The sequence below is a fragment of the Vanessa tameamea genome, chromosome 11 (assembly GCF_037043105.1).
Source record: "Vanessa tameamea isolate UH-Manoa-2023 chromosome 11, ilVanTame1 primary haplotype, whole genome shotgun sequence".
NCBI lineage: Eukaryota > Metazoa > Arthropoda > Insecta > Lepidoptera > Nymphalidae > Vanessa > Vanessa tameamea.
In genome coordinates, this window is record NC_087319.1 from 1,591,752 (window position 1) to 1,618,129 (window position 26,378).

The following is a 26,378-nucleotide window of genomic DNA, read 5'->3' on the forward strand; positions in this document are numbered from 1 at the left end:
ATTAAACATGAAAATGGTAATGAAATCGGACCTGATTGGATACAGATTGTGGAGAACTGAAAGCTTTGGCTCACTTTGGGAGTTTAGACGATGATAAAGATTTTTATTTCAATCATCCATAGATTATTAATAATAATTAAAATGCATCACCAAGGGATTCTTCAACAAATTTCTTATAGATGGCCATAAATTTGGCAACAAAAGCTTCCAGGTGAAATATAGGCTTATTACCGAGCCTCATTCTATGCTCAAATTGAGCTGCATGATTTGCAACTTGACATTTCATGGCCATGTCACAATTACGTACGAGCTCTTTCAACAAACCAGCAAAAATTATATCAGGTGGGATCCCATGAATTATCAGCTCGTATAGTTTCTGTCTTACTTCACCAAGTTTTTTGGGTGATTGCTCAGATAATGCCAACGATGCAGTGTCTCGTATGTATATCTGCCAATCCGGTTCTGGTACTTTTTGATCTGGTGTAAATGGGTATTGTTGGACTTTACATGATTCGCACATCAATAATGCCCGTCGCAAATTTCTATCAGCACACTTTGCAATACGCATTGCCAACTCGCTAGGTAAACTTAATCCCTCCTTTTTACAAACTGCATGTAAAACACTTGCAATTTCAGTTTCTGTCGGTGCGGGTACCCTAATTGTTAAACAACGAGACCTGATGGCTGGAATTACCCTCGAAATTGAATTGGCTATAAGAATAAGTCGGCAAGTAGTTACATATTTCTCCATTGTACGTCGCAATGCATGTTGAGCATCTTTCGTTAAATCATCAACTTCATTCAATATTACAACTTTAAACTCACGTTGCCCAGAAGAATCAATTTGATGTGTTTGCGCTACATTCTTTACTAAATCCATAATAACAACACGATCATGTATACCAACATCAGTTGGATTAACCTCAATGTGATAATTACTACTTACAGTCATAATTTCAATTTTCTTATTTGAAGGCGTTGTAAAGTGCATAGTTTCTTGGCGTAAACGTTCTGCTCCAGATCCGTACAGTTCTCTTAACAAACACATAATTCTAGTTTTTTTACCGGCTCCAGAGGGACCGTAAACAAGTAAATGGGGAAAATCACTTTGTTGAACAAGATTTTTTAATCTTAGAGCTTGATCTTTGTGATAATCTAACTTCATTAAATCTCTAGGTCGGTGTTTATCTACCCAAAGACTCATTTTGGTAATCTATTTGAATTTAATTTTCTATTAGTCAAACTACATAAACAACTTTCAACTTTTTGTCGAATTTGACATAATAACTCTAAGATGAAAGAAGTTAAAAAAGGCGCCAATTGTATCTATTGTTGACTGTTTGTCGCTGTCAAAATTATAACCAGCCGAGAATAATTCAAGTGAAAGAAATGAATTTAATAATTAATGCATAATAAATAATATCACTTATTTCAAGATATTATATAAACTATAACAATATAACTTTAATTTTTATAATCAGTATTTTATTGTATTCGTAAATAGAATTCAACGCTTCAACTAGGTTATTGTTAGCTAGACGTGAGCAGAAATAATTATGTAATTGGTGCCATTTTCACCATAGTCATCATTTGAAACGGCTGAAGGAACATTTTGATAGTAGTTTACAAGGGTTCAAATTAACAGATAGCATAAAAAGTTGACATTAGGCTGTATGTTGCAATACGCTTAATATTTCAAAGGTGAGAAATAAATTAAAAAACAGTTGACATCAACTGTCAAATGTAGTACTAAGTAAAGTAGGTACCTACATGGAGTACCTAGCACTCGAAACTCGAGTTTGCTGAGTCTACGCAGTCAATAGAAGCCACTCAAAATCTTTAGACAAAAAGTAGTACTAGGTCTTCAATATAAAGTACCTAGCTATTGTGAATATGCCAATCTTATGAATAAATTTTATAATTACAGTTTCGTGACAGTATGATCTGAGAGCAATAATGTTTATAACAAGTTTGTGTTACTTTTTTCTCCTCATTATTTTGAATAAATCTTATTGCGAAGAATTTAATCTTTATGGGGACGCTGGCCAAGCTTATGCTTTGGAAATTAACGTTGGACATCCTGAACAAAAGGTAAATGTGCTCAAAACAACATCAGTATGTAACAAATATATTTTTAGTAACCTATGTCATCTGTTATGTTTACTCAATAAATTAAGATACTCGTCATCAAAAATACAATTTCAATTAAATACATTTTTATTTTTTTTCAGTTAAGTGTGTTAGTGGACACAGGCAGTACTACACTGGCTATTGCTTCTTATGCTAGAAAAGACAGTAATAAATATTTCCGTTCTGAAAACTCTACAACCTTAAACAACAGTGGTAAAGAGGTATGTCTTAATATTCCTTAATAGGTATTTTTAAATTAAACTGTCTTAACCTGACATATGATATCTATTGCATTTGTAAGGGTTCAAGCTGGTGCTTCTATCGCATATTTGATTAATAACATCTGTTGTTATAAAATATACTAATAATTTATTCACAAAAACAGGGGATAATCTTAAAATTTTTAATGATATAATTAATAATTATGTTATTTATTACAACTTTTAATTAATTTGTTGTTTGTGTTGTAATGGAAACAGATAAAATAAAAAACTAAACAAAAATAATAATTATAATATATATATAAAATTACAATAAATATAATAATAGTAATAATTTTAAAATTATTATAAATATAGACTGTCTAAAAGATTATCCTGTGGCATTGTAGCTAAGATGCTGGTGCTATTTTAATAATTCTTATTTGAATTGTATATATTCATAGGTGCAAGCAAAGTACTCTCAAGGGACATGGGTTGGCCACTTAGCATCAGATCTTGTAAAGTTTTCATCTCTGAAATCAGTACCAGAAGTGAGGTGTGATATTGCTCTCATAACAAAGAGTCATAAGTTTTTCATGAACGGTTCAGGATGGCAGGTATAGTATTCTTGTCAAATACAAAAAAAAAGTTAATGCAACAGACTATAAAATTGACAAAAAGATAGATAAGGAAATATATCAGACTATTTGTACTAATACAGAAATAGATTCATTAGACAAACAATATCATGAAAAGACTAAATAACATATTATCTTAAACAAATTTCCACTAAGAATGCTACATAATATACACTATAAATTCATATTCAGTCTACAATTGCTCTGTAATGCGCTCTAATTGAATTATGTGTAATTTTGTTATACAACATAAATTTTGTAACATATTAATGGTGAGTCTGCATTTATTTTCATGATTTTGAATTTTCCGATTGCCTATTAATCCACATAATGTGGTTTTACTGATTATTACAAAATAATAACTAACTTTTGTCTTATTTACAACTCATTATCCCTTAGGACAATTCACTTGGGAAAATGTTCTTAAGCTTGTCTATTAATCTATATAAACATATAATAAAATTGAAATGTCTGTTTGTAATATTAAAGTAAGTGCTTTTTACTAAATGCATATGTATGTATACAAGGTACATATACCAAAATAACATTTCTATACAATTTTTGTCTCAGATAGCTGATTTAACTTAGGCTACAATAGTAACATTTTTGTTAAATTTAAACGCAGACGAAGTCGTGGATACAGCTGCTAGTAATTTTTTTTTATTTTATTGTTTTGTCTATCAATATCAGAAGTTGGTTTTAATGATAATAATTATTTAAATGAATAGTAACTGTTTCAGGGACTTCTTGGCTTGGCTTATTTACCTGTAGGTGCGTGGGGTGAGAATGTTGTAGTCGGATCATGGTTGGACTCAGTTGAAAAAAATTTGAACAAGCCAATGTCTTTCCAACTCAAGCTATGCGGTGTTCAGAGCTTAACGAATGCCACACACTATGGGAAATTTGAGATGTTTGGTGAGTATAATAAATACTCATATAACTTTATGAATTTCATGTATGTATGCCATTGAAGCCCACACTAAACAGTTTTGGAAAAATTAAGCGTCACACTCCGAGCTTGATCGGCACTTGGTTGATCAGAGCATCATCACCAATTGTTAGATTACTACAATATTTCGAGAGTCGATTTTGCCTCGACGAAGAGTGTGAAACAGAACTATGTTCTACACTGTCAGAAGCTTTTATACAGTACAATCCACAAAGGCAAGAATGATGATGCTTGAACTTGTAGCACTTATCCATCCACTGCTTTACAATGTGTATATAGATATTATTATGGCTTTTGTCTAGCTTACGAATGATTGGATTAATGATTACTTTTAATAAAATGCCTATGAACATGCGACAATAGATAGTATGCTAGGACTTGTTACATCCTCTTTTTTTGTGCTGAATTAGTTGTTTGTCCATTGCTTTGGCATTCGTGCATTCTGTATGACTTTCTTATAAAGCTCTATAAGAACCTAAAGAAAATAGGTCAACATTGAACCTGTCTCGACAGGACATTTTTTGACCTATACTTTATAAATTGCCCTCGTGACTCCATATGATTCTGAGTTAGTATTATCATTACTAATATTACAAAATGCGAAAATAACTTAGTCCGTCTGTCTGTTACGCTTTCACAATTAAACTACTGAAATGAGTTTGAAAAAAATTGGTATAAAGCTAACTTCAACCCCAAGAAGAGAACATAGGGTACTTTGTTATACCTTAAAGGACGATCGCCCTCTACAACATTCGGCTGAATCGTGATGATGAATATTTTCAATTTCAGATGACAGTATGACATCTTCGAAAAGTGGAGTTATATATCGCACCCCTATTCTACGGAAAAGATGGTACGAAATCGGTGTTCTAGCTGTCAGAATATCGACCCCTCTGAACGAGTCTACAAATACATCGTTAAAATCTTTTGAGAGCAACCGAACCATAAATGACAGTGCTGATAATCATTATAGAGAAACATGTATAAAACTTAATGAAGAAAAGAGTATTGTTGACAGTGGTACCACTAATATAAGGTTACCAGACATGGTCTTCAGGGAGGTAAATATTTCAATGTTATAACTTTGTCTATCTAAACGCCAATAGCGAATTCTAATTACAGTATTCAATTGTTCAGTCCTTGAATTGATGTCAAGATGGTCAAGATTTTAAATAGTTAGTCTATGGTCCGAACTTTTAAAAAAAAAGTGATTTTAACCAATTAGGAATAATTTTTATTATATCAAATATAAGAAATACATTATATTTTGATATTTGTAATTTTTACGAACAATAAAGAAGAGCTCGACCATGGCATATATGGCATATCTCAGAGACATCTATCATTTGATTTTTTTTGTAATTATAACTGAAATCGTGATTTTCAGTTAAGGAAAAAATCTCGAGGATAACTCATTAATCGTATGAAATGCCAACATTTTTTTTATGATATCGCTAGGAGGAATAGCAAATAGGCCACGTGATGGTAAATGGTCACCACCGGCCATAGACAATGGCGCCGTAAGAAATATTAACCATTCCTTACATCACCAATGCGCCACCAACCTTTGGAACTAAGTTGTTATGTCCCTTGTCCCTGTAGTTACACTGGCTCACTCACCCTACAAACCGGAACACAACAAAACTGAGTACTGCTGTTTGGCTGTAGAATATCTACCATTACCAAACATTATACATACCATAATATGTACCAAATATTTCAAAAATCACGAATTATTGTAAAAAACTAAATATTTTTATTGTTTTGTCTGACTACAATTTGCCAGACTTATTTTGTAGATAGATTAATACATATCGGATAAATTATTTTTCGAATCAAATTTCTCTTACCTTTTCATAATACGTGTCATAGAATGATTCAATTTTTTTTTTATTTGTTAAGGTGGTGAACGAACTCCGCAGTGCAGCTCAGACTTCGAATATGCTTATTCTAGATGAATTTTGGTATCATGGAGAGGTAAAATATTCATTATTTTAGTTCAATTTTGTAGCCTCAGTATATTATACAATTGATTACTCAAAATCTAACGACATTTCTGTGAACAATACAAATTATACATTTAAATTTTTTTTTTTTTTTTCAAAACCTATGATCAACGATTTACGAAAGGAAGACGATATAAATCGCTTCGATTTTAATCGATTACATTTATCTTGGTCTGCTGGTTTTGGTTAACTGATTATGGCGGGTAAAATGAACCGAGTAAGGCCACTTAATAATCAAAAAATCAACATATGTGGTTATTATTATAAATATAAGTCATTATGAACCAGCCTTTCAGATTATGCAATTTTATCTTTGGTGTTTGAAACAGCCTGTATATGAAGAGATCTAACCTAATCATTTTTTTTTTAGGCTGCCTGTTGGCCCGAACCTCAGGAATGGTCACTGCCGTCAATAGCGATTGACCTTCTGAGTACGGACGCGGATAATCAGTATTTCACACTGGAAATTCCACCACAAGTTTGTATATATATTTCCGGTATCTTTATATATCTAAGCGAAATTCGAGTAACTGATTAATCACGAAACCTCAGAAACAATAACAGCTACAAATTTGAAATTTTGCATTATTTATGAATCGACAATATAATATATCAAAGATTTATATGTAGATCTCGACCAGTTATAACATGTCCGTTTAATGTTAAACAAATTGTCTATATATTCAGGTCTTCTGTTATTTCAATAGATCATACTTATTGGTCGAGATCATCTTGCTACTTAAATCATTGCATAGTATAAAACAAAGTCGCTTACCATTTGATCTTTAAAATTACACAACGGATTTTGATAAAAAAAGTCCGCCTTGGTATATATCTATGTCTTAGGGATAAGACACGATAACCACTTTTTATCCTTTACATGTTACGAGAAATAATGGCTTAGTTTCGAAGCGATTTTAAGCAATACAGCATTAAATATATATGTACCTTAAATACATTGTGCATTTACAGCATGACCTTGACAGCATGTAATGCTTAGAAATGAATATTTTCGAAGATATTACAGCTTTAAAACTCAGGGACATAACGGTTTGTATTATGCAATGACTGAAAAACTGTGAGCGTTGTATATACAAGACATACTGTAGTATATTTAGTATCAGCATTGCACCCGTGCGAAGCCGGGCGGGTCGCTAGTTAAATTATAATTGCAGAAGCGAAACTATACACCAATTTCTTATATCAATTATTTGACGTCACTGCAAAGATGAAACCAATTTATAAAAAAATATTGTGTCTGTCATATTTCTCCATACTATATAAATTGATCTAATTTATATGTCTATTCATACAAACATTATATATATATATTTTTTTTTTAGAATTTCATGCGAGTCGTTACAGCTCGTAATAACAGCGGGGAAGGGGGCACCGTTTCGGAATTCTGCTACAAATTAGGACTCGAAGCTGGTGGAAAAGAAACTGTACTAGGTTATACAGCCATGGAAGGTTTACAGGTAAGACAAATTTGTCATTTATAATAACGTCAAATCTATAGATCTATTCGATATATAAAATAGTGTAATTCACGCTTTTAATAAAAAGGAACAAACATAAACTTGTTACTTCTGTTACCCGACTGCGTAGGAATAGTAATTATTTTGTGGGGGCAATATATACGCTTTACAACAGCCCCAGAAAACGTTCAAACTTTTCCATTGTAAGGCTCAAAAAAACCGTTAAAAAATGTTTGTGTATTAAAGATCACCTTCAGACCATTTCAAAAATAAAGAATTAATCATTTTAAACACGAATATTAGTAAAAACATATATACGACCTCCGTGGTCGAGTAGTGTGTACACCGGTTTTCATGGGTCCGCCACTCCGAGGCCCCGGGTTCGATTCCTGGCCTGGCGATGTAGAAAAAGTTCATTAGTTTTCTATGTTGTCTTCGGTATTTGTGGTACCGTCGTTACTTCTGATTTTCCACAACACAAGTGCTTTAGCTACTTACATTGGGATCAGAGTAATGTATGTGATCTTGTCCAATATTTATTTATGTGTATCTCGGTGAGTTTCTTTCGCCGGTGCTTCTCAAATCTGAGGTGTTACTTTCAGAACTTTGGAATCAATAAGAAAGCATATACTTTTATGTTGAATGAAAATATTTGAGTTTTGTTTAATATTTGTTAATTATGAATTCCAATAATTTAATAAATTACACAATATAGCTCTTCTTTTTCAATTTCAAGGTACTATTCAATAGATCAGCCGGGTGGATCGGCTGGCAACCATCCAACTGTGGACCTAAAGCGCGTATAACGGGACCCCATAACTATTCCATGTCCCTGACTCTTCTATGCGAACTCACAAAACCTGTCCCCGATGTAGCGGTATCTATAAAGGCAGCTCAGTGGACTCTATGTGCCATATCAATTATAGCAGCAGCGGTTTTAATATATTTATTAGCACCATGTATAAAAATGTTCCTCGTGAGACCGCTGCCGAGGTCTCAACAGATTTCATTGTCTCAAGCGGCGCTCGTTGAACAAGAAGCCTCGTAATTATGTTAAGTATCGTTTATGTAAAATATGCTTGATTTTAATAATAATAATTGCATTTAAAACGTTATACTTTAAAAAAACAGAATCCACAAAGAATATTTTTAAGCTTATAAAAATCTCTATATAAAACATTTTTTAATGCAATTATTCATAAAAGAGACACGCCTAATGATTTCTGAATGTATATTGTAATACTTTGCTGCATTTATATTGCAGTATTAAAAAAAAAAGTGATAAAATGGAGCGAAAGGGGATTGTGTTTCGGCTTGGACTGAAGTCGCTGTAAAAGTGCATCATGAATCGAAGTAGGCATTCAGTATTCAAATATTTATTTATAAGGATATTCATTTTTAATTTAATTTATTTTTGGCATTTAATTTACGCTTACGAGATAATCCCCTTTGCCTATGTAAAAAAAAAAGTAAATGTGTCATAAAATCAACATTGATCTCCATCGTCCTTAAATAATAATGGTGCCTATATTTCTTAAGGATATTTATTATTAAAATAAGTGGCAATCGACTTAAAATTAAAGGAAGATGAAAGTGTACGAAAATCTCTTTAATTATAAGATCTTTTAGATTTTAATGAAATTTGTTCATGATTACCTACACATAATTTATATACAGTAAAGCACCAAACTGTCTACTCGGTGATATGATATTTTTATCATTTGACCTAAACAATCTAAATGGCCAATAAAAATTTATATTTGGCAAATTATTATTGTAATAATACATTATTGTGTGTAAAAAAAAAAAGATAATTAACAAAAGTATTCTATAAATACGTATTATCAGAAGTTTTGTAATGACATAATTTCATTATTGTTTGTTTATTTAATAATTAGTGATATTTTTAGTCAAAATTTATAGTTTTTTTTATTGAATTTCAAAACCTTCTGATTAATATGTGTACTTTTTTTTTTAGAAATGTCAAACCATTTAATATACTTTATGTATTTTTTTTTTAATTTACTTTAAGATTTGTGATAAGCTTTTGATTGTATTATGCCAAAATGCAATGTAAATCATGCATTGTTGACTAAAAATAAGAAACATGTACATGTAAACATGTGAAATAATTATGATATTATTGTTAATGTATTTTTGGGCTTATGATTTTGATGTTTTTTTCATAACAAGTTTAATTTTATCGTAGTGCAATTGATAATACTATAGTATTATTGTACTTAATAGGCACAGACTTTTCGAAATAAACGTGTTCTTATCGTCGCACAAATTTTATAAAAAGTTGGCGAATAAAAAATAGAAATTAGAATTTGAAATTTATGCACATTATTGTGATGAATAAAATTGAGAATTTTTAGTGTAATTAATGTTAGTTAGATAATGAAAAATAGTGATGTGATTTTTTTTTTTTAATTATTCAATGGCTCTGGATAGCCCTTTATACAGCCATTCTTAGAGTAATGTGATTTTACAATTGTTAGTTGCTATGTTTGATCTGGAAATGTCAAAAGTATTATGCTTGTAACAAAAGTATTTAATTTATATTTAAAAATATTCTGTAAACATGAATTTGTGAAAATTTGAAGTGACAGCTAAATATTTCTATTTTTAAAATTTTGTATGTCATTTGTAAAAGTTCTTTTAAAATAGTGAATGTTGTCTGACTGAATAATATTTTAGGTTAATATTGCTTTGCTCATGATTTAATATAAATACATGTTTAAGGCAAGCAATTTTAGTCGATTCTATACAAAATATGAAAGAAGAAATAACTTCTTTAATATTTTTTAATTTCAAATCAATTATTTTTCAATTAGTTTTATAAAATCTAAATGGAGTGTGATGTGACCTAAGAATATTTACAGAATAAAACCTGCGTGAAATCTCCAGTAACGTTAAAGCTTTCGTCTCTTTATTATAAATTAATTGATAAAAAAAAAACAAATTAGGCCAAATATAGTCATAGCGTAATTGAATTAGCGGAGCTAGTATTTCGGATCTTCGAATTTGTATAATATATTTTTCTGTCTAAAAAGAATAACTTTTTAAAACAACACTTTTATCTGACACACTTAATATTTTTCTATCTTCAGGCACTTTTTACAACACCATATATATAAGAATGGAATAGAGTTAGGTGAGTTAGTTACTTACTAAGAGTAGACTATGTACGCGTTTTCGTTGATATTACTAATTTTTTTTTTTAAATAATGTTACTTCGTGAATCTCATTTACTTGTAAGTCGGTATATGACTTAGCACAATTGGCATATTCAACGATTTCGGCGATATAATGGCATTCAGTCATATTACAATAATTGTCTTTCATATGACACAAATGTAAAAACACGGTCGTTATAGTACGTAATTGTCGTAAACATTATCGCTGTCGCACTTTCAAATGATACTGAATTTAAACAAAGTACAAGTTGTTTGACAAAAGCCACATACGAAACCAGAGAGAGGCAAAATATACAATATTGAGTAATTGTTGGTGACTTTATGGAAAGTTGCAAACATTCCAGTGGAAATGTACCGTGAAATAAGCAACTGGACGCGTTGAATTTGTGATTGAGATCATTTGCGAGATAACGTAACGATTGCTCTCAGAGTTTCTATCACAAATAAATCAATATATCTTCAATTAACATTTGGCAGGAAGTCCTACAAAGACAACAGACAAATCGTACAAAGCTATTTTTCGATTGTACGAGAGTACAATGAAACATGAGAACGTTTCCTCTGAGGTTTTCATCTAGTATAATTCGTACAACCTCCGAAGTATGTCGCTAGACTTATGGGTTCAATCGATGATGTCCGACCGCTGAGAGATGCCGTAACTTAAAAACGACGAAGAATTACAATAAATTCAGTATCGCGCATAACTGTGTCCTACTAACTTTTACTAATGTTATAATCTCAAACATATTTTACTTGTTTTTTACTTTGCTGAGCCGATTGTGATGAAACTTTGACGAGGTGTTCCGCGTACGCAAATTACCCGGATCTTAGGTACCCGTAAAAAGTCTTCTTCTTTTTCTTTCCCTTTAATAACGTTATTATATATTGATATAAATAAGAAAATGTATTCTATCGTCGGTCGGACTTTTATTGTAAACGACACGTATGACGATCCAAACAATCGAATCTTCGAAAATGTAATTAGTGTGGGAGTGCTTTCCTTGTTCGTTTTATTTAAAGACAATTTAATATGTTTATCGTGTGACTGTACGGCGGCATGGATATGGCGTAGCGTGTTTGCGTCCGAATACGACAATGTGTAGAGCGTATTTGATTACATTTGCACAAATAAGGCAAATAACGCAGGCAACATACGTGTTTCCGTCCACTTGTTGATTTTCAGTTACACTCCAAGAGTCGAATTTAAGGCCAATATTTGCGCCAACCATCCAAGCTTGGTTGTCTCAGTAACGTTGTACCTCATTTGCCGTCATTGTTTTGTAAATGACCAAATATTTCGACAAACATTTGCGGATTACATGTTATTATTATATGCAATGATATGATTTATTTGGTTACACAAAGCGTATCGCTCCGCGAACACGTTGGGCCCAGTGTAGTGCCGCCTTTAGATTAGTAAGTAGATAGGAGTTATTAAATTCTTTATTGTCACTTGTAATTTCAAATAAGATTATGAATTATATTCATCGAAAACTGAAAAGCTTGTTTTAAAAGTGATGTAAAGGCAAGCTGTGATTGCGTTCATTTGTATATTTTTATACGTATTTTATTTGATCGGTTTTTTATGTTGATTGTGTATGCCACAGATTAATAATAATCGGTCGTTTCCGTCATATTGTTGACACTAAGCATTAAATTATTTAAAAAAATAAGTAAATCGTCATTGAATATGATGTTAAACCTGTTTTTTCTTTTGTTTATAATTTAAGCATGCCATAAAATTAAATATGTTGAGGAAAAAATCAAACAGAAATTGCTTTTTTATTGAGTGTGATTTATTGTAAGTTTTTTATGCGACTAAAATATTTGTTAATATTTTAGTCACATAAAAAAAGTAAGTAAGCCTGTTGGCTACGTATTAGAATCGTCTCGTTTAACAATTAATTAATTGTGGTTTCTGACTGCCCCGTAGGTCTAGAAACTTTAGTATAAAACTAATCCCGAGGTCCTGAGTTCAAACCCGAGGACAATATTACATTACTTGTTTTGACAAGTGATTAAGTTGATTATATAGTACGGTCCATCACCTTCAAACAATCTTTAAAGTTAACGCTGGGTGGTAATATCTGTGATGGCGTCAGTACGAGAAAATTGCGAGATAGTGTCTCTATAAAATAACCGTGGGGCACGGTGCTTTGTTCAGCTCATGGCTCGACAGAGCTCTTTGGGATATTTCCTCTTCAAGTGTTTTCGAAGGGCTAAGGTTGATAAACCAACGGGTACGTAATTGGTCAGAATACATCAATTAGTTGTTAAATGATACTTTGTATAAAAGCAATTTGAACGTTTTGAAATAAGGAATTTAAAACTTGTATCGTGAGTAAAGTGACCAATTAGGCAAAAGGGTTTATAAGATAAATCTTATTGAATATTAGATAAAATCTTATATTTGCAATAAATAATTAAATTGATATTAGTTTTTTTTCCCTCCTAGAGTTAAGAATATTGTCTACGTTGAATTTAAAATTTGTATTCATTGTTTATTATAACGATAAATTTCATTTTAAAAAGTTTATTTAATATTTGACATTCTCGTTGAGTCTGCTCAGTACTGATTTCCGAATCGATGAAAGTTATTTACTGTACTTATAAAAGTCTTAACTACTTAAATACACAATATATTTTGTAAGTAAGCATTGCTATTATTTATTCGGGGATATAAAGGCATTTGAAAATTAATGATATGATTTTATGTTGTCCTCTATTTCTTGGACATTTTACGCACAAACGTGTGGTCGTCCCCGTCTTAAGCAAAACAAGCTCCCGGGTGCAAGTCCCTCATTCGAAAAATATTTTTAAGAGACCTTCTGTAAAGCAATTATTTTTTTATGATATCGGTAGGCGGACGAGCCAATGGGCTACCTGATGGTAAGTGGTCACCACCGCCCATAGACAATGGCGTTGTAAGAAATATTAACCATTCCTTACATCACCAATGCGTCACCAACCTTGGGAACTAAGATGTTACGTCCCTTGTCCCTGTAGTTACACTGGCTCACTCACCCTTCAAACCGGAACACAACAATACTGAGTACTGCTGTTTGGGGATAGAATATCTGATGAGTGGGTGGTACCTACCCAGACGGGCTTGCACAAAGCCCTACCACCAAGTGACCTACCAAGACTCGACATCATCGGAGAAGAGGGAAGCGAAGCCCTAAAGCGTGGTGCCCGGGTACTTTGCACGCCCTACATCCCTCTGTACCTAGATTAAGATGGGCCTGGGTATTGTGCCTCAGTTTTTAATTTTTATGTTTATTGTATTTGTACCTCTGACATGTTTTCATTCTAAAATATAAATTTTATAGTATAACAAATATTATTATAATTATATATAATAAACAAATATAAATTTATATTGAGACATTTTAAAATGTATAGCTATATTATATGAACGTTAAGTAATATAAATTCGCTTTGTAAAACTACAGGACTATATATATATATATATTTACAGGACCCCTGTTTTCGACGTATCTTTGAAACAACGTAAAACTATCTGTAAAAGTATATAAAATGGCAAGTATATTGCTCTCTATAAAAATACGTATCAGTAAATAAAATATAAGGAAATCAATTGATCAAGAACTATGCTTCAATTCAATCTTAGTGATTTTCCAGTCTAGTTTTCCATTTAACACCGTTTGCCCTTTTCCCGCTTCTTTGGATTCGGCGCAAAACATCTCTTAGTAATTGTAACGTATAAAATAAGAATTCCGATTATTTCATGCCCCACTCGTCGATGACAATGCTAAGGATGCATTTTCTAATTGATTGGTTTTCCGACCACCATACGGTTTGAGACGTTATTACAACATACATACATAACATAAACAGCCTGTAAATTTCCCACTGCTGGGCTAAGGCCTCTGTTCCCTTTTGAGGAGAAGGTTTGGAGCATATTCCACCATGCTGCTCCAATGCGGGTTGGTGGAATACACATGTGGCAGAATTTCGTTGAAATTAGAGACATGCAGGTTTCCTCACGATGTTTTCCTTCACCGCCGAGCACGAGATGAATTATAAACACAAATTAAGCACATGAAAATAAAGTGTACAGGTATTAAAAACTTTTTCTATCGAAAATTCTCCGTAAATGACCGGAAGTTGGAAGTGTGTATACTCCTGTGTCTCGGAAGCACGTAAAGCCGTTGCTCCTTTGCGTGAACTCTCCGGTGGTGTCGAATAGGCCGTCCCATCAGATTACGATACTAAAGGAATAAAGGGTGCACCTGTATTTTCGCACACACTTGTGCGCAATAGTCAATAAACGACGTCATCGTCTGATGGGAATAGACTTTTCCGTCTAACATTAATAGATCAAATCAATTAAAACTTACGCTTATTCATTACGTAATATAACGGCATAAGGATAAACTTAAGGAAAATAAAATAAATTGCGTAAAGCCTTAAAAATTATGTTGACGCCTTAAGAACTTTATGAGGAAAATCGAGTTTTAAGCAATCTAAACTCTTATTAAGTATTTGATACCGGTTTTCAGTCAGACCATTATTGACACTTTGTTTACGTTTGCATAAATAAACATACGGCTATATTTCCTAGTGTATATTTGTTTGTAACGCAGTGTAATATTAACATAATGAGTATGGTTTATTTCGGGCGGTGATCTTAAAATTGTTTTCTGTTTACTATTTCATTAATAAATTCAGGAGCTCAGAGGATATTTTAGTCGTTATCTTAGCTAAATAAGACAAATATAAGGTAGGAAGGCTAAATCTAGATTATAAACCATAAGCAGACTTTTATCTTAGTAAAAGAAGACGAGCCAATCAGCCGCCTAATAGTACGTATATGTTCCTATATATACCTATATATAGTTAGTTTGTATAATATTTGACAGTACTCCAAAAGACTTTTCAATATCAAGAGTCTTCGCTGGAGTAATAATAATCGCTACTGAAACTATACTAAAATTATATAGAATTAATGGTAACTAAATAAGAACCAAAACGTCATTAGTGATAAAAATACTGTATACCGGTACTTCGAGAATAAATCACTTATTTCCCCATTAAAATTAAAGCCTTTATTTCCGAATCATAAAAAGAGAAACGGTTTAAGTCACGTTCAAATTTGTTCGGAAAGGCTTTAGTATTATTATATACCCATTAATGGGATTCCAAACAATGGTATTTAAGATGTTATATACCTTGCACCAGTAAATACACTTGCTCATTACTAATCGAACGTAACAATGGGAGTGGGGTGTTGATGTTTGTTGGAGAATATTTTTTAAGTGCATTGTACCCAACCATCCCAAACGAAGCCTACCAGCCCTATCAACGCAAAATAACGACGATTATAATAATTTCAATAGACATAAATAATATCTCCAGACTTTTTTTAAATCTAAATGAAACTTATTAATTGTTTTTCATGTTAGAATGAAAAAAATGTATTTACCAATATACGACGGGAAAATCCCGTGCGTTTTTGCGTTATATCAGCACGTAAGTATCAAAACTTGTATTTAAAATATGGTATTTTTCAAAGACGTTCATACACTTGCCCTACGTGATAGATATAATCACTTGTGCTTAGGTCGATAATTGCACGATTTTATATAAGTCTCTATAATTAATGTTTCATTATATATGACCTTTTCGTCTCAGCAATAGGTGCGATTATCGTTTGAGATTTTGATCTCCACGGGTGGGTGCACATTATCCGAGGTAGATAGGTTTTCCTCAGTTTCGTCACAGAGGATCGTTCCTCGTATATACAGTGATAAAACGTTCCTCAGCCAATACGTGTTTGAGCGCAGCCCGAACAGCTGCGGCACACGTTTTCTCGCCGTTTTATGTGACAAAGTTATATTTTGTGTTTATCACGAATTAAAAGGATCACATAAAAGTAAGTTAATTTTATACTAATATTTCTAATAAAAATATATATCATGAATTGTTTATAATTTTAGAAACATACAAATACTTTTTTATTAAGCATATTTAGTACTTCATGAGATTTATTATTTTTTTACGAGTCGGCTTATGATAAAAGAGTAATATATTAAAAATATAGTTAGCTAGTTAGAACTATGAGCTGAGTTTCGGGACTCCTTTTCTCACTCGGTTTATTTCAAATACGACTTTCTTGAGTTATATCCACGAATCTTCTTTGGAATATAACAGGAAGTAAGAGATAATTTATTTGTATTTCAAACATATATATATTTAGCTTTAAATATATTAAAACAAGGTGAACTTCTAAGCACTTGTCCGTCGCATTTCGTCCTATTTGCTACTCCGGAAACACAATATATATCCGCAGTTCCGCTCGCTGAATGTCAACTTCTTGACATTTAATGTGTTTTAATAATGATAATGATACATTAAATTTCAAGACTTTCCGCTGTAATTATTATTTCAAAACGAATAAAATGTACTTTTAATAGTGCTTGAAACACATAAATTAGTATTCGAACATTACATCGTAGCTTTTCAAAACATATTCATTTTTAACATCGTTCGTCATCCGTGAAGCAAAAAGATTCTCACAAAATTTAATCGTCGTTCAAATTACTATAAAAAATGTTGATGGAAACAAAAAAAATTATATTATCATTGATTTATTATACCATAAGTATTTAAAACAAATATAAAATACTGTTACGCTCGCAATGTATTGTTATACTGACTGCGTCGTCGGTCTACTGGGTGGCTTATAACGTCACGCGGGGTCCTGGGTTCAAATATCAGCCCGGAATCTAGAATTCAGCAGTGATTTCGCTCTTGTCCCACGCACTTAGAATTCACCATCATCAGGCCCGTCTTAATCCAGCGTGCAGTAATCTCGGTCGCTGGTATTGGGAACGCATTGTCGTTGATGGTCAAGTCTAGGACTATCGCAATTGGATAATTTAAATCTTTATTAGAGGGACCACCGCTTGCACCCCGGCGCTTGTTGCACTTAAGATGAAGTTATTTGTCCCCTTTGAGAATAGCCATCGGTACCAAAATCGATATATAATTATTTGTCATAATAGAATACGTAGTCATATTTTAAAAACATTATATAATAAAGTAAAATAACTGAAGTACCCAGTAAGTTGCCCACAGTTGGGTTTGTTACTCTGTTAATGGTAACCCAAACACTCTGCTCCAATACAGTTTGATATATTTCACCTGAAGATATTCTTCTTGCCGAGCACGAGCTAAATTAAAAACACACTAATTAATCACATGAAAATTTCATTCGTGCTTGCCTAGATAGAAACTTCCGTGTGAACCGCAATTTTTTGGTAAGATTCACGTGATCTAGCCAATGGGCCATCTCGACTACTAAAATATATATATATTTTTTATCAATATTTGAATTCTCCTTTAAGCATATTCCTGTGCCTGGAGGCTAAATATCAATAATAATACATCCCATATAGTACATAACTACATGACGTTTGTTTTACGTTGGATAATTAATGTTTTTCTTTCATTATGTAAACGGTCACACAATTTCATCACCCTTATTATCTAGGCCAAGTATTCAATATTTATTTTAGATTAACGTCCAGTTTAACGTCCAGACACCGAACGCTCAGATAAAGATTTTTTTGTAGTAAAATACTGCCAAATTAAAGATTGTTTTGTTTATTTTTGTCATGATTAATCGTTTGCAGTTCCCACGTCAATTATGATTGAACAAGGATAATAATGCATTAAATATAATAACACATTATTAAGACAACACAACAAAATTAATAGTTACCAAAATTCAAACAAAAAATATTTGGTTTTTGTATTAGTACCGATGATTGCGGGTTCAAACTCAGGCAAGCACTACTGAATTTTAATGTACTTAATTTGTGTTTATAACTCATCTCGTGCTCGGCGGTGAAGAAAAACATCATGAAGACACGAACATGTGTCTAATTTCACGTTCGACGCGCAAAGACAATTGTATTTAATATGTAAACATTATAAAAGATTAGGTCTACCCCATGTAGTTTATCTAGGTTGTATGGTGTGTACAAAATGTAGAAATAGTTTTGATGGAATTGGATCAATATTAACACGTGGAACTAAAAAGCATAGCACAAATAAAAATGTTTTAAAGAATCATAATTTTTAAAACTCGATTTTTGATTAACGAATAAAAAAACAACACAAGACAAAAGCACTTACAACAAATCTTGTCGTTTTTCATCCCATGTAAGAACTCTGGCCTTAACTTGCGAACTGGCAATTTTTAACTAATTTACCGGTAATAAAATATTTCTCAGAAACGAGTTCAATGACTTCTCATTTTGTATGGAAACTGGAAAGCTCCAGCATATAATAAAAGGATTTTATACAGTTTTGCGATACAAAAATATTTCGTAATCCACCAGATTGCTTGCCCACATTAATGCAATGTTTTAATTATATTTTTTCTTTTAAATCAAAAATCATTTATTTATATATATAAAAAAAATATATATTCTAAGAATGTTTAAACAAAATGTTTTCCGTTGGCATGGCAAAATATCACCTCGTATTAATAAGAAAATCCCGTGACAACAAAATGACCGACATTTTGTAGAGATCTATTTACTCACTGTGGGATTGCGCTGAAAGTAAATGTTTTAATTTATAATGAAATAAACTTACAAATATAATCTCATTTCTCATTCTCACACACTGCGACATCCTTCAAGCACGAGAGTCTCTTACTCATACTAATACACGCAGTAATAATTAAAGTGGAGGGGCTCGTCTTAGTGAATAGATATCTTTATTTTCCTAGAAATTAATACTTAGGCATTAAGCCTAGATATCATAGGCAGAACAAGCACATACCCAAACACTATAAAATTACCAATCGTATGGTTCCAGAAATGTTGCTGATAAGAAAATCCATTGGGTACATTTCTATCGTTACATAAATATATGGTATATACTGGTAACACTGTCCAATATTACTCATTTAGTTTATTTGTATGTAATCATAACAATTACCACCAATAAGTCGAGAGACCATTTAGGATTTTACTTAATACAATTCCATGCTTCAAACTAAATATATTAAAGACCTAACCTAATAAATATCAATTATAGTGATTACAAGCGGCATTATTATGTTTTCGTTGCCCGTATTAACTAAATTGCATTGAGAACAGGGCCGGATTATCCGAGAGGCTTTAAGAAATTAATTGTTAATAAAAATGAAGCCAAATATTTCTCTCATTTGTATCATAATTATGAATAAAATTGCGTTTCGGTAGTAAAAGTTTATTTAAGGAAGCCAGAAAAGGGTCCTCGAGAAATAAATTGCCAAGAGACCTCGACATGGTTAATCCTGCCCTGGATACTACTGGACAGTACTAATGAAGTTTTTTTATATATGTAGGTACATACGTAAATACTCAGATTTTAAAGCAAAATTCAGAACTTACGGAGCGCACCAAACGTTGTAGCGAAGTAAGAAAAACTAATACGAATTCTTGGATCTTTTTGTTAATACGTCAAAGGTGCTGTTTTCATTATTATATTTAAATTGACGCTTAAAAAAATGTTAAATACTGCGTACTTTTACTACGACAGGTATGGGATATGCAAGAACGTAACTGAGGAAGAGTCGAAAGGAAATTATACAATATAAATAATATTTAAAGGCTTCTAAGCAATTTAAAGCAAACATAGTAGTTACTCTTTTATATCAAACATAATAACACAAATTAAACGGAATGAAAGAAAGTGAATCATGATGATGAATTTCAAATATAAGAAAAAGGATATTCCGACTCAAAAAGTTCACGGAGTCGAAGCGTGTCGTTAGTATACAGTATTTATCTTCGACGGAGGCTTGTCCCGTGTAGATAGTACACAAAGGTTGTCCACGCCGTATCGAGTAGACAGCATTGGCAATGTATCAACTTTGTGTTTATTATCTCGAGGCGAAAGGTCATGACTGTCTTATCATACTCGTGAAAAACCGTTCGCAATAATTGAGTGCAAAGAGCATATTTTATTTCCCTAAATATATTCGCCATTTATATTATTAATTTATACCTATAAAATATTATAACACGATGATAATTCTGTAAACTCATTTTATTTTTTATTTTTATTAAAATCGCGTCTAAATATTATTAAGACCAAAAATTATTTAACTAATATTAATATAATGGCAAATTTAGCTTTAACTTTGGCATTTAATAAATTTAAGTCATATTTTTAGAAAATAAGGCCATTCACTTATTATACAGATGGTAAAAAGTATGAAGAGTTAATTATCGTTGATATTTTATCTATATAACCGATTGCGCAAAAAAGTGTCTTGCTGGTTCATATCGGTAGAATCTACATTCCTAACCTGTGGTGGCTTTAAATTTGATGTAAAATGACGATTTCACAATAATTTCAACATTTGCTGTGTGGTATCATAGGAGATGACAGTACAGTAATTAAATCAATAACGCTTTCACGAAAGTTTGATATATATCATGCACTTAAACCTACAAATAAATACTACTTCAAAATTATTAAGTTACTAAACGATTAAAATGCACACGGCAGAAACGAATTTGATTATATTATTTATAATTTGCAAAAAAATATGAGAGATTTTTTCATCTAAAACTCAAGAAAGCCGATAGTGAGATGAAGGGAAAAAGAGGGCCCCGATTCAGTAACCAAAAACTTACTTTAAATTTTGGGATCAAGCAAAGGATACGTACATACGTACCTTCATAATATTCGCGAATGGAAAAAATTGAAAAATGACTACGAAACCTGGTCAAAGTTGCGAATATTAAAAATAAATTGAATAACCTACTGTATTCAGAAGCCCGTGTACTAAGGTCCGTATAAAATCAGTTTAGTCAAAGATGGGATTCAAGATTGTTTCATGAGGCTGATTTTTTTTTACATTTACGACCACGTTAACGAGAATATCTAGATTTTCTTTCACAAATTCCAATTCAGACTTCAAAATTTCAATAGCTGTTTTAAACCATACATTTCAATTATTTCGAAACGGAAAATTTTAATCACATTGGTTACAATACGAAGACGATTAGTTAAATTTCCTAAATACTTCATTAATAATTTCTAGGTATATATATCTCTTGTATTGTTTACATTTAATTTAAAACTTAACCTTTATAATTATAGTTCAACCTTTAAAAAATATTTATCTCCAAACGGTTTGAATTCGACTATCTAATCAGTCTGATTCATACTCTTTGAACTTCAAACTTGCAAAATTAAATTGTCCAAATTATTTAAAATTAGAAGACATGGATTCTTACATCTATAAACCAATGTGTCTTTGAGTACCTTATAAATGAATTATTCTTTTAACTTATTACCGACTGAGACTAGTCCAGGCAACGCTATAAATAATATTACTTGAAAATGACCATAAAATATAGATTATTACAAATATTCCTTAGCGCAAGCATCGTTTGCGGTTTTTACGGTTGCATTACAAAGACGCAAACGAGTATTTGCAGTTAAATAAATTTAATATATGCAAATATGATCAACACGTGTAAGACAAAAATTAAACTAAAAAAAATTTAACACATACGCAGGGGAAAAAAAAAACATATCATCATAAACAAATAGTATCGCGTCTGTCAAACTACAGAACAGGTTTTCACTAATGGACAGAGTTATTGAGGAAGGTTTGGGTTTGTAATTGATTAGGTTTATGTAAATTGACTGAAATATCTTGCCTAGTGAGTTATTGTATAAGAGTTAGTACCTATTACGATATTAATGTTTTATGTAGACTTCTATTCTATCTGTGCGTAAACGGAACGGATAGTTATTAACTATACAGCAAAATCTTCTTTCTAAAGCTAGAAACGAATAAAAAACAAGTTGATTTTAATAGAATTATTATTAAAATATATATAATTTTTATGCAAGAATGCTGCTGATTTCTCTTGTATTTTATGGTTACGAAGGAATTGAATATCTCCGTTTGAAGAGTAAGCTTTTCGTCGATTAAAATTTGGCCTTTAATTCTATGCGCCTCCGATTTCCGAAACATTCTTAATTCATTCGACGTCCGACTGTTGTAAATATCGCTTTTGCTGCGTAGTTGTTCTAATTTTAAAAGCTATATTTTGTGCCAGTTATTTATAAAAAAATCTGTAAAAGACACCTGTTATGTCTAATAAGGAAGAAAAGTTAAGTGTTGTAGAGAAATTAGGTGAGTTATCAGTGAATAAAAATAATAAAAGCTTTTGATTTAAGTAAAGACAATTTTTTCAATGAAAATAACTACATTACTTCTCATTTTCGAAGAAAAATATTAATTTACGTGTACACACTAATATAAATAGAAACAAATAATAGATAAATAAATATGAATAATAACAAAAATAAATCAGGAATAAAACTGCTTTGAAAAAATAATTGTATTTTAATAACGGTTTTGTTTTTAGTATAAGATGTACTTATTAATCTAAATCTGCCAGTGTTCGTTTTGTTGTTAAGAACACGAAAATGATATTGCTATTCAGCAACATATTATTACGACTAAATCAAGTTAATTAGATTGAGATCACAAAATTTGACCTTATCTTAATTTATGTTTTAAAAAAAGTCACGGACAACCACACATTTTACGCATTTTACGTACCTCCTTGGTGTAAATCTGACGTCATAACTTGATGTAACTCTGATGTAAATAAGATAAAAAAAAATAAAACAAGCATATGTAACAAAAAAACATGATATTTATTCTTTATTTGATTTTATTTAAATAAAAACAAATCCATTTTATTATATTTGTGTATATGATACATATTAATTTGAATTTGCATGTCCTAAATGATTTAATAAATTATAGTTAAAAATATGACAATTAATAAAAAGTTTATTTTGACATTTGTTTTCGTTAATTACAGTGTTGGAGAATGAGACAAAAGATGCTGAAAGTCAGAAGGATGTAGACCCGATGACCAAGGCTATAGGAGCAATCGGCAAATGGCAATTATGGATATGTTTCGTCGTATTCCTCGTCAAATTCCCCGTTGCCTGGCATCAAATGAGTATTATATTCCTTGCACCTCCAATGGGCTACACTTGCTCTAATAATGATACATTTGACAACCAATGTTTCACTAATTGCACCAAATACAAATACGACCACAGTGTATTTGGTGACACAATCATATCACAATGGGATCTTATCTGCGACAGAGCGTGGCTTAAAAACCTTACACAAACGATATTTATGCTTGGAATTCTTGTTGGCAATATGGTGTTCGGACATCTTTCCGACAGGTTGGTATACTTTATAAACAATTTTGTAAAGATATCGTTGGTTGCTGGGTTCAATCTTAACTAAATTGGCGCATCCGGCGCAAGTTCCCAAGCCGAAGTCACTTGGGACCCGGATGAGAGTACTTTAACAAATGTCATTCAATAGGATACTGCCCCAATTGCCTGCATGTAAAGCAACTCATGTTTAAGTATTATCAGGGAAGTTACATAAAAGATATACCGTGTTATTAAAATATATAACAAGAAATATCGAATTACATCATGAGAACCAGTTTATTCTAAACGTATTATGAGTAATTGATATATTATAAACAGTGCGTGTATTTTGTTTACACTTAATACGTATTGACTTTTATAAAAACGATAACCTTAGAATATGAAGACTTGGTAATCATAGTGATCTTATATCAGAACGAAAGATTGAAGTTTACGCGATAATTATGAAACCTCACAGAGTTATATTATGTTTCAGGTTTGGGAGAAGAAATCCCTTTTTGGCAGCCGTATTTCTCCAGCTCTTAGCAGGTGTAACAACAGCTTATTCAGTGAATTGGTACATGTTCACTTCGCTACGATTCTTACTGGCTGTCGCTACTGGCGGGACGATGGTCACAAGTTTCGTTCTCACGATGGAATTAATTGGCACAAAGTACAGAGATATGATTGGCATAATTTATCAAATACCATTTAATCTCGGACATTTAACGCTGCCTCTGTTCGGATACTTTTTAAGAAACTGGAACACGTTTCAACTAGCTATATCACTGCCTTCTATATTGTTCCTAAGTTATTATTTTTTACTTCCCGAATCGCCAAGATGGCTAATGACCGCTGGAAGAGTTGATGATGCACTCAAAATTTTGAAAACAGCAGCCAAAAGGTATTGGTTTTGTTTTGCCGTTAAATCTATAATTTTTGAAAAAATTATCACATTGCTTAAATGTAATCGCAATTTTTGTTATTATAATTCTTTTTATTGCGCAGGAATGGACGACCAACGGAAAATATAGAATCTTCTATCCAAAAGATGGTTGTTGAAGTCAGTAGTGTTCAAGAACGAGCCTCTTTCCTTGCCCTGTTCCGAACACCAAGACTACGAGCACGCACAATCGCCATTTGTTTCAATTGGTTCGTCTGTGGATTTTGCTTCTTTGGCGTTTCGCAATATATCGGACACGTCTCGGGAAACATATTCTCTAATGTCGCGATCTCTGCTGCTATATTGGTAATTATAACATTTCTTTTTATTTTAAAAAAATCATGTACATCCAAAATATCTAACGAATGTGTCATTTATGGTTTACACACATATCAATATAATATCAACAGAATTTTCTTATATTTTTTTTAAATATAAATTATTTTTTTCTAGGTGCCGGGTACAATTATTTCAATTTACGCTAACAAGGTCCTTGGAAGAAAGATAACTCTTATGAGCTCGAACTGCGTCACTGGTCTTAGTTGTCTTCTTATCACCGTCGTGCCAACGTCTACAGCCAGTCACTTGACCCTCGGTTGCGTCGGATTATGGGGCATGAGTATATCATTTGCAACTGTTTATTTATACGCAGGAGAATTGTTCCCTACTGTTGTAAGGAATTCTGGAGTTGGTCTCTCGTCCACTGTCGCTAGAGTGGGGTCTATGGTGGCTCCGTTTGTGGCTACCTTGGCTCATACAAGTGCTTGGTTGCCTCCACTGGCATTCGGTATCGTACCACTTATCGGAGCATGTCTTTGTATTATATTACCAGACACGCGTGGAAAGAAACTGCCGGACACGCTAGAAGAAGGTGAAGCATAAACATTTCTCTTGTTGAGTTGACTGACAGATATTACATAGATATTCTGGTTTTGGCTATTGAATAGTTGTATAACAAAAGAAAGTATTTAAAGTAAATGTTTTAAGGATAAGTTCTCAAAAATACATATCAAAAGCGTTGAAGATGAATTATGGTGTTCAGTAATAACGTTTTTTTGTACCAGAAGTTGTTTATTATTGTTTTAAATAAGTCCATTGAAATGTTATATCAATGTCTATACAAATAGGCTGTGATAATTAGTGTTAAATGTAAACGTATTAATAAAATATTTATTAAAGATTTATAATAAACATTTTTTTCATTTTATTGAACCACTTTTAAAATATGTCTCGTAATATTAAAAAAAAAAATTATAATATTTTATTTTGGGGATCTTGACTGATTAACTGTTATTTAATTCGGACATTTATGATTAGTAACAAAAAACGATGCTTTGTTATGTTATTTCCATTCTATAAAACCTGTTTCAGACGGATGTATGTCGCGTAAACAGTTATGACGCTTTATTAGCTTTGTATTTATTTACAGTACAAATCACGTGTATACATCTACTTTTATAACAGCAAAATATAAAGGCCTTCTTTATAAAGGTATTCCCATTTGACTTCAATCACACTTATTTCGAAAAGAGATCAGATATTTCTCAATTTCATAAGATTAATAGGAAATGTCATTTAAGTATAACGCATTTTATAAT

At 31.9% G+C, this 26,378-nt stretch overlaps 3 protein-coding genes across 5 annotated transcripts; 2 read left to right on the forward strand and 1 right to left on the reverse strand.

Annotated features, from left to right (window-relative positions):
- Nucleotide 1: 1 nt before the first annotated feature.
- Rfc38 (Replication factor C 38kD subunit) lies at nucleotides 2-1,288 on the reverse strand. The gene has a single exon (XM_026640589.2). The coding sequence runs from the start codon at nucleotides 1,202-1,204 to the stop codon at nucleotides 137-139; it is 1,068 nt and encodes a 355-aa protein (XP_026496374.1). The 5' UTR covers nucleotides 1,205-1,288; the 3' UTR covers nucleotides 2-136.
- A 441-nt stretch (nucleotides 1,289-1,729) lies between these two features.
- On the forward strand, nucleotides 1,730-9,114 carry LOC113400904 (beta-secretase 1-like). 2 transcript variants are annotated; one of them, XM_026640586.2, is made up of 10 exons: nucleotides 1,730-1,850; nucleotides 1,928-2,091; nucleotides 2,232-2,351; nucleotides 2,795-2,947; nucleotides 3,709-3,883; nucleotides 4,707-4,978; nucleotides 5,820-5,894; nucleotides 6,294-6,401; nucleotides 7,267-7,401; nucleotides 8,138-9,114. In XM_026640586.2, the coding sequence occupies exons 2-10, from the start codon at nucleotides 1,957-1,959 to the stop codon at nucleotides 8,447-8,449; spliced, it is 1,485 nt and encodes a 494-aa protein (XP_026496371.1). In that variant the 5' UTR covers nucleotides 1,730-1,850; nucleotides 1,928-1,956; the 3' UTR covers nucleotides 8,450-9,114. The 2 variants fall into 2 exon arrangements, with proteins under 2 accessions (XP_026496371.1, XP_026496370.1); XM_026640585.2 differs by having other exon boundaries at nucleotides 1,743-2,091; nucleotides 8,138-9,113.
- A 7,124-nt stretch (nucleotides 9,115-16,238) lies between these two features.
- LOC113400902 (organic cation transporter protein) lies at nucleotides 16,239-25,971 on the forward strand. Of its 2 annotated transcripts, none has more exons than XM_026640583.2 (5): nucleotides 16,239-16,497; nucleotides 23,483-23,861; nucleotides 24,334-24,741; nucleotides 24,846-25,086; nucleotides 25,234-25,971. In XM_026640583.2, coding segments are annotated over exons 1-5 (1,458 nt in total). In that variant the 5' UTR covers nucleotides 16,239-16,496; the 3' UTR covers nucleotides 25,663-25,971. The 2 variants fall into 2 exon arrangements, with proteins under 2 accessions (XP_026496368.2, XP_026496367.2); XM_026640582.2 differs by lacking the exon at nucleotides 16,239-16,497 and adding an exon at nucleotides 22,725-22,782.
- Nucleotides 25,972-26,378: the final 407 nt, after the last annotated feature.